Source organism: Arachis duranensis, chromosome 7, assembly GCF_000817695.3.
Source record: "Arachis duranensis cultivar V14167 chromosome 7, aradu.V14167.gnm2.J7QH, whole genome shotgun sequence".
NCBI classification, from domain to species: Eukaryota; Viridiplantae; Streptophyta; class Magnoliopsida; order Fabales; family Fabaceae; genus Arachis; species Arachis duranensis.
The window spans coordinates 50,631,605-50,646,691 of record NC_029778.3 but is presented as its reverse complement, the minus strand read 5'-3'; the positions used below and the strand labels follow the sequence as shown (position 1 = coordinate 50,646,691).

The following is a 15,087-nucleotide window of genomic DNA, read 5'->3' as shown; positions in this document are numbered from 1 at the left end:
ATGTGGTAACTTGCGAGTGAAGCAAGGGGAAAAGTTATGATCAATGATGATGAACGATGATTATATGAGATATGGAGGATGACGGTGGGAGTACCGTGTATGTCATGAGCCGAAGGGCTATATTTATTGATAAATGGCTGGTTCTTGATTAGACCATGAGCCGGATGGCTGAGTTATTGCCGGGTCACGGCAAAGCCATTATTGATTATGGCTGAGAATAATTGCATATATGATTAATGAATGAACGTGTTAAATGGATAATAATGGAAGATGTTGAAATGTGATGTGTAACCCCGGGTAGTAGGCAGTGGCGTTGTCCACTTGCTCCGGGTGTGAGACGGAAAAGGATGTTTATGATAAATGAGTTTAATTATGGAGTTTTGAATGAATGTATTTGTGATACCTGGGTAATAGTAAGGGTTGTGGTTCGTCCCACTTGCTCCAGGTTAATGTTTGAGATTTGATAACAATGAGGATTGACATTATCCTGGGTAGTAGTAAGGGTTGGGGTTTGTCCCACTTGCTCCAGGTTAATGTTTGAGTTTTGATAACAATGAGGATTGATAATATGAATTGAGATTGAATGAATATATGTTTGAGATACCTGGGCAGTAGCAAGGGTTGTGGTTCGTCCCGCTTGCTCCGGGTTAATGCTTAAGATATCTGGGCAGTAGCAAGGGTTGTGGTTCGTCCCACTTGCTCTAGGTCAGAGATTGTGATGCCTGGGTAGTAGCGGCAGTAGTGGTGAATCCACTCGCTCCAGGTTGAGCTGTTAAACACCCGCCTGGGTAGTAGCCGCAGTAGTGGTTGTTCCACTGGCTCTGGGCTGAGCGGGTAGTAGCAAGGGGGTTGTAGCTCAAACCTACTTGCTCCGCAAGGGGTGTTTCTGTCCATGGTTAGTCACCAGGACGTGTCGGGTTGGCTATATAACCGACAGATGATATCATCAGCCATAGGGCAGGCATACATCATTTGCATATGTTTGAATTGTTTGGGTTTGCCTATTTGTTTTGGATTTCTATATCATATATGCTATGTTACCTGATTATGTGCTACTTGTTCTACTTGTACCTTATTTGTGTATTACTTGTCTGTATTGCTTGTGTTTGTACAACTGAGAGATCCCTCATGTTGGTGTCGGTTCTTGATGAGATGAATTGATAATGCGATTGCATGATGATGATGATTTTTGAATGAGATCATTTGAGCCCCCTGGGTAGACGTAGTGATGTGATTTCACTAGCTCCAGGCGGGGGTATGATGTATTGATATAGAGTTGCTGAGGCAGAACAACTGGTGATGGTTTTGCTTATGATTCTGAGTCTGATTCGTGGAAGAATCAGCGAGTTGGGAAACATGTGTAACATGAACTAGATTTAGTATTCCCTTACGACAGATGCCTATTTATGGATTAGTGAGAACCTAGACTGGATACTTGGTGAAAAGGAGTTAGGATGCTTAGTGAGTCTTTATTGCAGTGCATTGTATTTATTTGGCACTTTTACCGTACTGGGAACCCATGGGCCCGGGGTTCTCATTCCGTATATATCTCTTGTTTTTCAGATACAGGTTCAGGTGCTCAGAAGTAAGCTGCGGTTCGTCTGAGAAACGGCGAAGATATTTATTTTCTCTACTTTGTGTTTTCCTTAGAATCTCTCCACCTTTGTTTTGAAAAGATTATATTATGTGTTGAACTCTTTTGGAACTTGCCTATAGAGGCTCTTATGTTTCCTTTAGGAGGGATTAGGATGTACTGTTGTCAGTTACTTTCATACTGTACCCTAGCCGGCCTAAACTTCGCGGGTCGCGACTAGTGGCTATTTACTTATGTTATATATATCTATCTGTTATCTATCTCTTAATCTCCTTTATGCCTTGTCCATATATCGCTTTCGGCTTCACGTTTTATCTTTTCGTTGTCGAAACGTGAGTGATACGTCTTCGCGATGTTATTTCTACTCTTTTCAGGCTTCTCGATTAATACTCCTTTCGAAATTACCTATGTTTATATATTAAAAAAAATTCACCTGAGAGTCGTACCACCGTAATATCATTGACTTATGACTCGAGCATAAGGATTTGAATATTAGGGTGTTACACGGCACAGCGGCAACGTTGGTTCTTCCCAGCACATTGGGGTTTCAGGCCCGCGTCTCCCCTCTTTCGTTTGAGCTCGATGGCAATGACCACCCAGCAGTAGCAATGACAGGTCGCCAGCGCTCCTCGGACAATGATGCATGCGATGGTTGCAGCAGAATGTGACAATCGGCGGTGGAGTAGGCTGCGATGCCTCCCTTCTCTCTTCTCTCTTCCTCATTGCAGCCTCACTCTCTTTCTCTCTATGGGTGTCTGTGTGTGCACGTTTAGGGGAAAAAATGGGGGTAAGGCGGATGAAGGAGCTAAGGTTAGATTTAGGGCAAAATTAGGATTTTTATTTGGAAATTAGGGTTTAGGTAGAGTATTAATTTAAAAAACAAATTTAATCCAATGTATTAAATTTAAGACTACTACTTATTTTATAAATTATATTTAATTAAGTATTCTAATTTAAAATTAGAGATAAATAAATAAATTTTCTTTTAGTTAATAAAATTAATCAAAACCTTGAATTATTCAATTTAACTTGTATAAAACTCTCATTATTTTCAATTACTAAAACTTTAAATTTCTAATATGAAAATACTCAATTATTTAGAAAATTATAAATCCTCATAGATTTTAAACTTAAAGTATCATAAAATTTAATTTGATTACTTTTAGGAAAATAATTTTCTCTAAATAAAATTATCAACAAATATAATAAATTATAAATAACTTACTATTTAATTTCCAAAATCCGGAATCTTACACTCTCTAACCCTCCCCTCTCCTCGCAGCTCCGTCAGCTCCGCCGCTATTGGTGCCTCCTTTTGCCGCCTCCTCTCCCCCTCACCGAAACCAGCCCCTTCCTACTTTCCCTTCGTCAGCCGCGACTCTTTCTCTCCCTCTTTGTTCGTGTCTCACCGTCCAACACCGCCGCAGTGCTCCACCAGCAGTGGCTGTCGCTGCCACTGCATCTCCTTCCCCTGAGTTACTTATTCCTTTATTCAAAACTCAGGTTCTATGATCACTCTTATTCTTTAATTAAGGTAATTTAGGATTTAGTTATATTTTAATTTGTAGTTAGTAAGTGAAATTGGTTATCATTGGTTATCATATGCTAATTGCATGCCTTAGAAGAATGGAATGTTAATGAGTGTGGAGATTTTATGTTTAGCATTGAGAAAATATGGCAAACAACTATTAATCACAGGTTTAGGCTATCAAAGATAAATTTTCTTGTTAAAGCCTAAATAATTAATAATTAGTATTTTTTATGTGACTATATCAAATATTATTTCATCTATTAAGTTTAATTTACTTATTTATGATATTTGAAGATATAAAATTAATATTATAGAAATTGTATTAATTATACATTGTACCTAAATCATCATATATTGTCTGTGCTAGTACTTGTGTCTTGCAATTTATGTAATGTAATAACTTCTATGAATTAATGAAAACGTAAAGGATTAGTTTTAATTGAGTATCTATTATGTTAATCTATATGAATGCATACAAAATATGAAATTATTATAAATAAATATGAAGTAATATATTATGAAGTCATTATTGTAAAATAAACGTCATGATGATTGGATGAAGATGTATAAGCATAACAATTATTTGCTGAAATTTCTGAGCATAAATCAAACAAAAATGTTACCTTTTCAATTTAATGTTCCCATTAAAAAATCTATTGCTCATTATAGGTTTTGTTTTATGAACAAGTCTAGTATCTCCACCTCTAAGATTGGGTCTACCAAAAAGTAGCTTGAAAAAATTAAACATTGTAAATTTAGATTTTTTAAACTACATATGTGTATGAGCCAATTAAGAGTTTTTTTTATAAATGTTATTATATATGATGCCCTTATAAATGTATATAATAGTATAAACAAGTTAATATATTCTATTGGAAATATTGTAAATTTAATTGAGTTTTGACTGATGTTGTGGATTCGGGTTAGTTGGATTTGTGAAAACTATAAAGGTAGATATATGTCCAATTTTAGGGGAGAAAATATCAAATTTTTTTTGAAATAATATAAATATTGAAGGATTTGTGTTGTATATATGCTGATTAGTTTTGATTGGTATTCTTTTTGCAGACATGGCAACAAGTAGCAGAGGTGTCACGAGTGGGTCTCGTGGTCGTAGTAGAGGGAGGGTTTCCACCGGTACGTACCCCAGGAACTTCTCAGTCATCGCACTCTACCCCAACTACCTTGTCGACCCCTGTGAATCACAAGCGGATCCACCAGAGCAGTAGTTCAACATGGTTTCAAACTCCAACTATGTGGCTGCTTCTACTACCCCCCTCCGCCCCCTACAGCTCTAGTGGCAGAGCCCGTGGTGGGTAATTCCTCTAGTGTGTCCCAGCCAGATGCCTCTCCGCCACTACCTATCATACGGATGAGGATTTGGCCTGATGGCATGCAGGCGTGAGTACATACTATTTTAATGTCTTTTATTCGCAATCTATTTTTAATTTGTTAAGTTTTTTGTGTTTTTATGTGTTTTCTAATCTTAAGTTTTCATTGATATGTTTTCACCAAACAACAATGCATGTACACAGGAGATCTCCAATGTGATTAAGTCCATGTATGACAACCCATAGCCGAGTGACACGAAGATCCCTACTAAGACTAGAGAGCGATGGTTTTAGAAGTGGGCAGCAAGAACTCAATGTTGTGTATTTTAACTGTATTTTATTTTGACTAACTAATGTTGTTGAATTACTTTGTGCAGGAGAAATTTATATGGGATAAGGAATATGATATCTTGATTAGGAAAATCTACAACCACCGGATAGCTAGGTGACTTCAGTAGATGATGCAGGATGTTCATCAGGGGCGTGACCACCTCACGATTTATCTTCGTCTAGATATTAAGAAGGAACTAGATGTCTATTTTAGTATTGATGAGGGGTTCAAGTGTCGCCATCTGACAAACAGAACTAACAGGTCTTTGCCAAGGTTGTCGAAGTACACCGGTAGGTCGGCGACTTTCATGAAGACGAAAAGCAGGCTAGTATGTAGTTTGCTAATATTTGTTAATTATTACTTGAATTAATTGTTACATGATTTATTTTATTAGTTGGTTTCAATGTGTGTAGTCTAAGTCGTTGGAGCCTGAGGCGACATTGGCAGAGACCTTCAAGTATATCCATACGTTAAAGGCCAACAAGGAGAGATTTGCTTACGGCGGTTTGTGGTTCATTATGTGAGTTTCAATTAATTCTAAATTTGAAATGTATTCGATTTAAAGTCAATTAACTGTCATCCTAATCACAACATGTGTTACACAGGAGGACAACACATAGAGATTGGAGGTCATAATCCAGCAATCTCATCCTAGTGGGGACGACCTCGGCTCCGATGCCTCAGTCGTAGATCCTGATAAGGTTTGGCATGAGACCGCCTCTGAGCCCTACAAAAAACGCGTTTACGGGTTGGGGTTGTTCTTCACCAACGGCCTTTACACTTCCATATTGGTAGCTTCATCTGCCACCAGCCATGTCGATTCCGAGGAAGTTGTCAATTTGAGGGAGGAAGTGCAGAAGCTCACACAGAAGCTTCAGCAACAAGCTCAGTACTTTGAGCAGAGGTACAACAAGTTTCCTGCACACGTGGGAGACACTGTTGCCATCAGGTCAGAGTTGACAGAGAAACTGGAGCGACTAGAGAATTTGTGAGACCAGATGATGGTGTACAACGACCAGATGTGCGCTGGAGGCAGAGACGTTTCTGGTACCAGCGACGGCACTGCTAGTGGAAAACCGACATCAGCACCTAGTCCGCCACCTCAGCAGGAGAAAGACGACGACGACGACGATTACCGGGATTTGTACGATTTAGGGATTTAATTTATTTTATGTCTACATTGTATTTTACTTCTTTGACTTTTTATTATATCAGACCCTTGATATTTAATAAAATCATTAATTGATTTCTGGTAATTTTGAATTTGTGCCCTAATTTTATAAACAAAAATTTTAATTTGACTACTAATTGTGTGCTAATTGTGCAAAAAAAAACATATCGTCGTATATACTGGCGGAATAATCCGATAGTAATTGGGCGCCACAAAACATAATATGGCGCCAAAGTCACCGTCGAAAAATTTTGATGGTAACCAACTGTTTATTTTCGTCACATTAATTGCAAAATCCAACGCAAAATTTGTTGGTAATTAGCATCCGATAAAATAATAAGCCGGTAAAAATTTTTCAGCGCCGTTTATACTGACAAATTCAATCTGACGGTAAACTAATTACCGAAAATTTATTGAATAAATCCGACGATATTCACGTTTTTTTTTTGTAGTGAAATCAAAATCTAGATTTTAAAATAAAATAAATCAAAACCTAAAAACTTCTTAGTGTCTTCCTTCGATGGCACAACTGTTCTCTACATTGTGTTCTCTTAAGAGTGATACTGCTATTGAAGAAAAAGATAGATAGACTACAACCTACAAGGTTGAAGAAGAACACTGCACAATGCATTTCTCTCTCTTGTTCTTTATTTTATTTTATTATTATTTTTATATATTAATGTCTCTCAAATTACTTATATCAATATTTTTCTCTTATTAGTTATGATTTTCTATTTCTTTTAATATATTCTATCATTATGTTGTGGTGTTTGCACATGATGAGTTTGGAGAAAAAAATTGATGCATTTTCTATTAGTGAGACCATAAGAATAGATTAAAATTTTTTAATAATTACAAAATTTTAAAATTTTTTATGTAACTATATTTACTTTTATCTTTACAATATAATGTATTATTATTTTAATATATTATTTAAATTTTAATTTACAACATATTAAGTACCAGTGTATTCACGTCTGTCCGTGTTGCATGTCGTATCCATGCTTCCTAAGTTGCTATTATTTTAGAAAAATTGGATTTTGTACTGATGTCGTAGAAGATCAGTAAATTCGGTCCATAATTAGAACAGACATAAAATCTGATCGCTAATTATTAACGACATTTTTACTGTCAGATATTATTCGTTACTAATTCTGTTAGTAATATCGATATTCGTTACTAATGAAAATCTCTCGTCAATGGCAAAGAATCTAGTAGTTTTTAAAGAGAAAAATTAATAAATATAAAATAAGTATTGGAAGTGAGATCCGAATATGGTAGGTAATTGTTGTGACGGGTTAATTATTGAGATTAATATTTGGTAGTTGGTAATGTGATAGGCCCGGAATGAGATCGAACTTTTACTTTGTCACATGCCATTAGCCTTTGCCCTTTATTATTATTATTATTATTGGAAACCAACATTTTGATTACATTTAAAGCAAACAAAATGGTGATATCGATGGAAAGGATGAAATAAACAAGAAGAACAAATAATTGAAAGTCTCGCGAGGCATGCCAAAGCTACACTAAATTTAATTTCTTGGTCACTTGAGAAGGAACTTTTGCAGCCAAAAAGCAGAGTACTTTGGATATCTTTTCAAATTATTCTTGAAATCCACATATATGAGACCAAATCGAACTGTGTAGCCAGCATCCCATTCATAGCTGTCGGAATATGACCATGCATAGTAGCCTTTCACGTTAGCACCCTCTCTGTAAGGGAAAAATGGAGAAATAAAAAGTTAGCTTAAAATTACAAATAATTTAACCATTCTTTAATTTAAACTCTTTTGTTTAGTTATTCCCAGTCAGTATATATATACTAATACTATAATAATGGCATAACACATCTTGTCACAAATTATTTTAGTATTTAATATAGCAACCTAATGATAAAAAAAGTAAAAATGAAAAAAAATATATTTGTATGATCAAAAGAAAAAATTTTAAAAAATATAGGGATTAAAACAAAAGTCACATTTTAAGAGTAGGATTAGTAACCCAACAACATATGATGACTTATGAGTTACCAAGCTTCAAAAATTCCATTTTTATTTTATTGTTTTAATTCGCAGAATGCATTAGCTTGGTTGATTCTTACTTGATGGCTTGAAGAAGGAATTTGAGATGGTTATCATGGTATCTAATCCTGATTCCATCCTTTCGTGCTACGTCAATTGGTATAGAGTCATTCCTCGATTGGGCAACCCCTGAAATTAAAATTGAGACACAAAGTAATTAATATTGATTTCTAATTAGTTAGCACATTCAGTAATATAGCACTTGGCATTGAGAGCTAATCGAGGATTTAAATTATGAAAAATATAAGTAGACAATAAGAATATTAAATAATGTGAATAATGGATATATTGGATGTTCAATTTAATAAGTATGTAATGATTATGTTTATTATTTTTAATTGAAAGATTATTTTATTTTATTTGATTCATTCATGCACAGTTAATAATAGCTAAATGTTCAATTTAATAAGTGTATAAATAATTATTTTAATATTAAGATTTAGGAGGTAATTTGAGAATTGAGTGTTTTTTTTTTTACTTTATTAGATCAATTCTAAAACACGTTATTCATATTATTTATAAAAATTATTATCTACCTAACAAAATCCTTTAAATTATGGACCATGTCATTTAATGTATAGTAAGATATTTTTTAGTTGATACACAATTGACCTTCATTAGTACGTATATCTTATCCAAAAGTGGGTTTTTATAAATGTTATAAAAATGATGTTTAAGCTTTTTTAAAAAGCCTATTTTTTATGTATAAAATTTTTTATATAATCTTTTAATCACATCTATTCTTTTTAATGACTATTTATGCGATCAATATAAACTATAGTTATTTTTATTAACATAACTATAAATAATTGGATAAACGTATAAAACTATTTTATACTGACAATGCATCAAAATTAATTTTTTTAAAAAATTAGGTATGTTTTTAAAAGTACTTTTGTAACTAATAGTCTTTGTAATTAAATTAGTAACTTTAGGTAGTATTTAGTTAGTGGGTGTGTTTATACAAGACCAAGACACGCTGACAAATGTTCTTTGTTTTGAAGGACACGTTCGTACACAAATTACATATATTCAGTGTACTTCTAATAAGTTAAAACATAAAAAGCAGTATTTAGACACTGATTATTTTAATAATTTTATCCTCTTTCTATTTTTATATTTTTATTTTTCTCCTCCCCTCTCATTCATCTCCAGATCTCTTTATCTCTTCTTCTCTCCCTTTTTCTCTCCTTTTTAATTTATGTCTCTCTTTATCTTTTCTTCTCTCCCCTTTTTCTCTCCTTTTCAATTTATGTCTCTTCTCTTTTCATCGCCAACCAGCCTTCTCTGCTACCGAAAACACTGAAGTGCCTATGTTACCACGTCACATTTTGGCTCTGACATTGCATATTTATATTTACTTCTATCTGATCTTCATCATCATCTTCCTTTTCTTCTTCCTCCTCAATTTCTCTTTAATTTGCTTTACCGTTTTCTCCTTGCCCTGTCTCTGTTTTTTTCTAGATCTCTAAATCTGTGACTTGTGTCTCTACTTTTTTTCAAATCTTTAGATCTGTGACTTACATCTCTGCCATGTCGCAATCGAACCCTGCCATTGATGTATCGTGCCTCTATCTTTATTTTTGTTTAATCTTCTGATTGCCTTTTTTTGGATTTTTTTTAAATAAAATTCTATTTTTTATTTTTTATTATTAATATGTACTTTTTTAAAAAAATATATAATAAAAATGTGAATTATGCCAATTAATTACTTCTTGTTTAATTAGGAAAATATGTATTGAATTTGTTGTTGAAATTACTGAAATTTTTATTATTTAAATAATTTTTTTGTTATGAATGGAGATAGAAGAAAAGACTTAGTGTAATGGTTAATAATAAATATAGATGCTAGTAAAAATAGATGATGAAAATATTATTCACTTTTTAAAATTTTATGTATTTTATTTATATTCTTTGTTAAACATAAAATATATATACATTATATATTTTGTGTTTATGTCTATATAATTTATATATCGGTGTAAATATCTTGTGCTATACACTAAATAAACGGAGCCATAATGAAGAAAATTAGAGTGTAGGCATACCATTTTCAGTGATGTAGACTGGGGGATTCTTGTAGGTTTTCATTATGTATGTCGCAAGACCATGAATTCCCCTTGGATACACATACAGCCACCCCAAGTCAGTCTGCACAACCATAAAACTTTTTCTAGTTATATTATGTGCCAAATTAGATTAAACTATCATATACTATTCATCATATGAAATTTAAATACTGATCATTTTATATTCCGTGACAAATTATATTAAATTACCATTTTTTAATCATAAAAGATTTGAATACTTATAATTCTAACCGTGAAAAGATAGAAATTTATGTGTAATTATTTTTATATAAAGTTAATAGTTAAATATCGTTAAATAATTTGACATATTTAATTAACTTGTAATTTAAATATTTTTATCTTTTAACTTCATTTAAAAATATAAAATGATTGCATATGCTTGTGAAAAATATGAATTCGATACCCATTAAAGATCGGGTTAATGCAAGAAAAAGCTAGTTTGTAGTATAAAATGTTGGGGCTGTGAAAGAACATTATAAAGAGAGTGGAGTATTTAAACAACCCCATTACAAATTTTCTATTTTGTTTTTTCCTTTGGGCCTAGGCCCCTTTTTTAATTAAAAATATATCACAAGGTGTTGTTAAAATAGCATTTTGTTCAGTGTCCAAAAAAACAAAACTAGCATTTTGTTAAAAAATAAAAATTGGGTACTCTACTATACTCTGATTATCAACCAACCAAAAATGACAAAAAAAAACCAAAAAAAAAAATAGAGCATGACCACATAAAAATATGCAAAAGAAAGAAGGGGAAAATCATACCGATTTTCCAAGAGTTACACCATTTCTATCATCTGAAATGAAGAGAATAATTTTAGTTGTTAGTTCACTTCTATTGCAATTTTACTTACTACTAAGAGTGGCTAGCATATCTGTGAAGAAGCTTTTGTTGGTTGTTGGTGCAGCATTCTCAGCATAATAAGTGCTATAATAATTGACACCCAAAAAATCATATGAACCCTTAATCATTTGGGATTCAGATTTTGTGAATTTTGGGAGTCTTTCTCCAACTGAAGATCTCATGCTTGCTGGATAGTCACCATATGTGATCGGATGAGCATACCTTCATGAAAATCGATTTGCATAATAATTATTTTAATTTACGTTGTCCTTAATAAAAAAAAATATTTAAAATAAGAGTTTTTAATACATTGAATATATCAAAAATAATAAAATTTTTTATTATTATACTTTTAAAATGTGTGAGTTAAATCCATAAAATAATTTATGTGACAAATGATACATACCATCCTAACATAAATTCCAGAGCTCGAGTTGCAGCCTGGCGATCAGCATCATTGTTGTTTTTTGGTTCAAAGTAGTGAGTCACTAAGGTGACTCCAATCTGTCCTTTTTGATGAGCCTATGAATGGACCCATGTTAATTAAATTTCTTCAAATTGTAGAAGCAAAAAAAAAAAAAATTTTTTGGGAATTATAAGTGTTGTTATATACTTAATTATATACTTATATTATATGTACATGTATTTATTCTTTCTCTAAGATTTGGCCCACTCATTCTTATTTGTTAGTTGTTAGAAAGAGACTCAAATAATTAATTACACCCATTTTCTCAAATTATTTGTCTTTTATTTTTAAATTTATTATAAAATTCAATATGCTATAAAGACCAAATTAAATAAAAATTAAAAATTCAGTAAAATTAATAAGCAAAGCGCATGTAGGGCTTATAGATAGAGAGGTGTGAGAAGTTAATAATGGAAGTATGGAACCTGGTATTTGGTCTTGTATACTCTGACAGCAGCGGCATGAGAAAGGATGAAGTGGTGTGCAACGATGTAAGGCTCAGTGGCTGAGTTACCGGCACTGCAATTCCCAACGTAGTTAGAGCATCTTCCTGGTGCAAATGTTCCACCATTGTAGCCATTCGTGGAATATGACAATGGTTCATTCAGTGTCACCCAATGTTTCACTCGGTCACCAAATGTCTTGAAGCAGAAATCAGCATACTCTCGGAAATCTTCCCTGTTCATTGTTCAATCATTCCATTAATTCAAAAATAATTGTATACTCTATTTATTTACTTTAATATGTTGTATACACTATTTTTTAATTAGGAGTAAAGTGACAAATAAATCATTAAAGATTTATATTTTGGAAAAGTATAGGGGACCAGCAGTTTTATTGAATTTTGGCCAGCATGTAACCAATAGAGGAAGGTGAGCCATTGGATGAAATCTCACACCAATTTCACACCATCAAATCATCATTGATGGCTAGTTGACAATCACAAAAATTACTACCCCTAACATTGCTCTTATATTTTAGACAGACTAATTAATCTAAAAAAAAAGTACCAGAAGTTATTTAGTTTAAATTAAGACTTTTCATCTTAATTATAGGAGCTATTTTAGGGGTAATGTGTTTATATTTGTTAGTATGAATATTTATCCGAGATATAAATTTTTAGACGTTTATTTGTTACTTTACTCTTTAAAAAAATGCTATGTGTCCTTTAAAATTCAGCCTTTATTCAGCCTTTAAATTTAAATAATATTATTTAAATAAATTTTAGTTAAAAGACATTCCTAATTTGTAGCTAAACATGTTGTAATTAAAATTAATTTAAATTTCAAATACTAGAATTTCTCTAACTTCCTACCTACTTCATAAAATAGTTATTTTATTAGTTTTTTATTTATTTGCACGTCCCCCTCCCCTCTCTCGTGTACGTTCTTTTTTTTTTCTTCTCTCTCACTGTTCTTTACAAAAATTTTCATAGAAGAGTATTATTTCTCTACAGGTAAATTTATTATTTCATATTTAATATTTTATTATTATTATTATTATTGTTATTAGATGAGTCGTGCTATTTTGTTTCTATTTCGAGTGACTTACATACTAACTCAAAACTCATTCATCATTATTTTAATAAGATTATATCAACATTTGAATTAAATAATAAATAATCAGTGTATATATCAATATTCTTTTCTTCTTCTTTATTTTTTCTTTCTTTCTTTCTTTCTTTTATTTTTTTTGAATTTTTTCATTTCTTATTTGAATATTAACGCTTTTAAAATTATTAAAATGTATGTTCGTAAAAATTAATTTTTTTCAATTGTAACACATCTAAAATTATTAAATTATACATAAAATATTTTTAAAACACATCCAAAATTATAAATCTAAAATTTAAATTTAAGCATTAAAAATAAAATTAATTTTTTATATCTTATTCGAGAAAAACTCATCTATACAAAACTATTTATAATTAAAGATAATAAATTTAAAATATCTCATAATTTTGTTAATAATAAAAAAATTATTTATATATGTAATTATGTATTAACAGGTCTAAGCAGGTCCGACAGACTAATAAGACTAACAGTTCAACTAGGTATCCTTTAAAAGTTGTACAATATTCAGCCTTTTATTACAATAATTTTAAAAAAATAAAACAAACATATCTAAAAATTTTAAATAGATTTAGTGTCTTTTTAAAATTAAATACACATTCAAAATACAAACTAAATAAAATAGAAATTTAAAATTTAAATTTAAATTTTAAATTTCAGTTTTATTTAGTTTGTATTTTGAATGTGTATTTAATTTTAAAAAAACACTAAATCTATTTAAAATTTTTAGATATGTTTGTTTTATTTTTTTAAAATTATTGTAATAAAAGGCTGAATATTGTACGACTTTTAAAGGATATCTAGTTGAACTGTACTCTTTAATCAACTACGAAGATAAGAGAAAAAAGTTCTTATAAAATTATTTATGAGGAATAGTTATAAAATTTCAAAACTATTGTTGATTATTAAAAATTATATAATTAAAAAATTAAAATATCTAAATAAAAGATTAGTCTATACATCTTATTTTTTCAATAAATCCAAAAAGTGAATGTGACATTTATTTTAAAACGAAAAAAGTAGTTTTATAATGATAAAATACCAGAATTAAAATCTTTGAAATTCTAATTAAAATAATTCATACAAGTCTGTGTGTGTAGTGGGCATTTATAAGTTAGAGTTGAAATCTTCAACGTCACGTTACAAGTGGAGATTTGGAGCGAATATTTCAGTGTTTAGCAATATGCTTTAATTAAACATAAACATTATAAATTAACTAGAGTCCAAATGAAATGCATGAATTTGGCAATGAAGTGTAACTTACACTACTTTAGGGCTAAGAAGTCCCCCATACTCATCTTCAAGAGCTTGTGGGAGATCCCAATGAAACAGAGTCACAAATGGTTTTAAACCTGCTCCCAATTAATAACACAAAATGGATGAACAAAATAACAATTAGGGGACTCATATTATGGCCTCCAAATTTCATTTTGTAACTCATTTTCTTGTGTGATTATTTTTAATTACCTTAATAATAGTAAAAATTTACATTGTGAAAATAATTCAGTTTCAATATATAATAGAACTGAAAAAGTGGCATATATTCATTCTGTAATAATAATAATAATAATAATCAACATATTATTAGTATTTTATTATTTGGGAGATTCTGAGTTCTGACCATTTGCTAGGATCTCATCAATGACATTGTTGTAGAATTTGACCCCCAAGGGATTGATTGCTCCTTTGCCCTCTGCAGGTAAAAAAAATTGTGAAAATCAATTTCATTTAGACCTTATTATTGGAGAGGGGAAAATAATATATAATTATATATAAAATATAACTTTTATTTTTCATTATTTTTTTTATCATGAAAGGTCTTATGATTTGGAATCTAAGTAGTACTTGTTATATCCTAGGAGAGCTTCAAATCCCACTTTCAAAACTCCTAATTAATTTTACTAAAATTTAGTTAGGGGTTATTTGTGAGTTTGGTTTAATTTTGAGAAAATGAAAGAAAACAACAAGTTTGTAGTGTAAATAAATTTTATATTAGGAATCTTTAAATTTTTTTCTGAACAGTAAATTATAGACTCAAACAATCTATTCAAATTCAATTTTTTTTTTTTTTTGTTGA

The 15,087-nt window shown here is 31.1% G+C and overlaps 1 protein-coding gene across 1 annotated transcript in view; it reads right to left on the bottom strand.

Moving 5' to 3' along the window:
• Nucleotides 1-7,233: 7,233 nt before the first annotated feature.
• Nucleotides 7,234-15,087, bottom strand: part of LOC107458920 (vicianin hydrolase) — a gene marked incomplete at its 5' end in the record, with an annotated part of 11,804 nt that continues 3,950 nt past the window's right edge. The window contains 9 exon segments of the mRNA XM_016077135.2: nucleotides 7,234-7,674; nucleotides 8,063-8,171; nucleotides 10,091-10,193; nucleotides 10,895-10,926; nucleotides 10,984-11,195; nucleotides 11,380-11,495; nucleotides 11,865-12,117; nucleotides 14,275-14,362; nucleotides 14,632-14,703. Coding sequence (XP_015932621.1) covers nucleotides 7,506-7,674; nucleotides 8,063-8,171; nucleotides 10,091-10,193; nucleotides 10,895-10,926; nucleotides 10,984-11,195; nucleotides 11,380-11,495; nucleotides 11,865-12,117; nucleotides 14,275-14,362; nucleotides 14,632-14,703 — 1,154 coding nt within the window. The 3' untranslated portion in view covers nucleotides 7,234-7,505.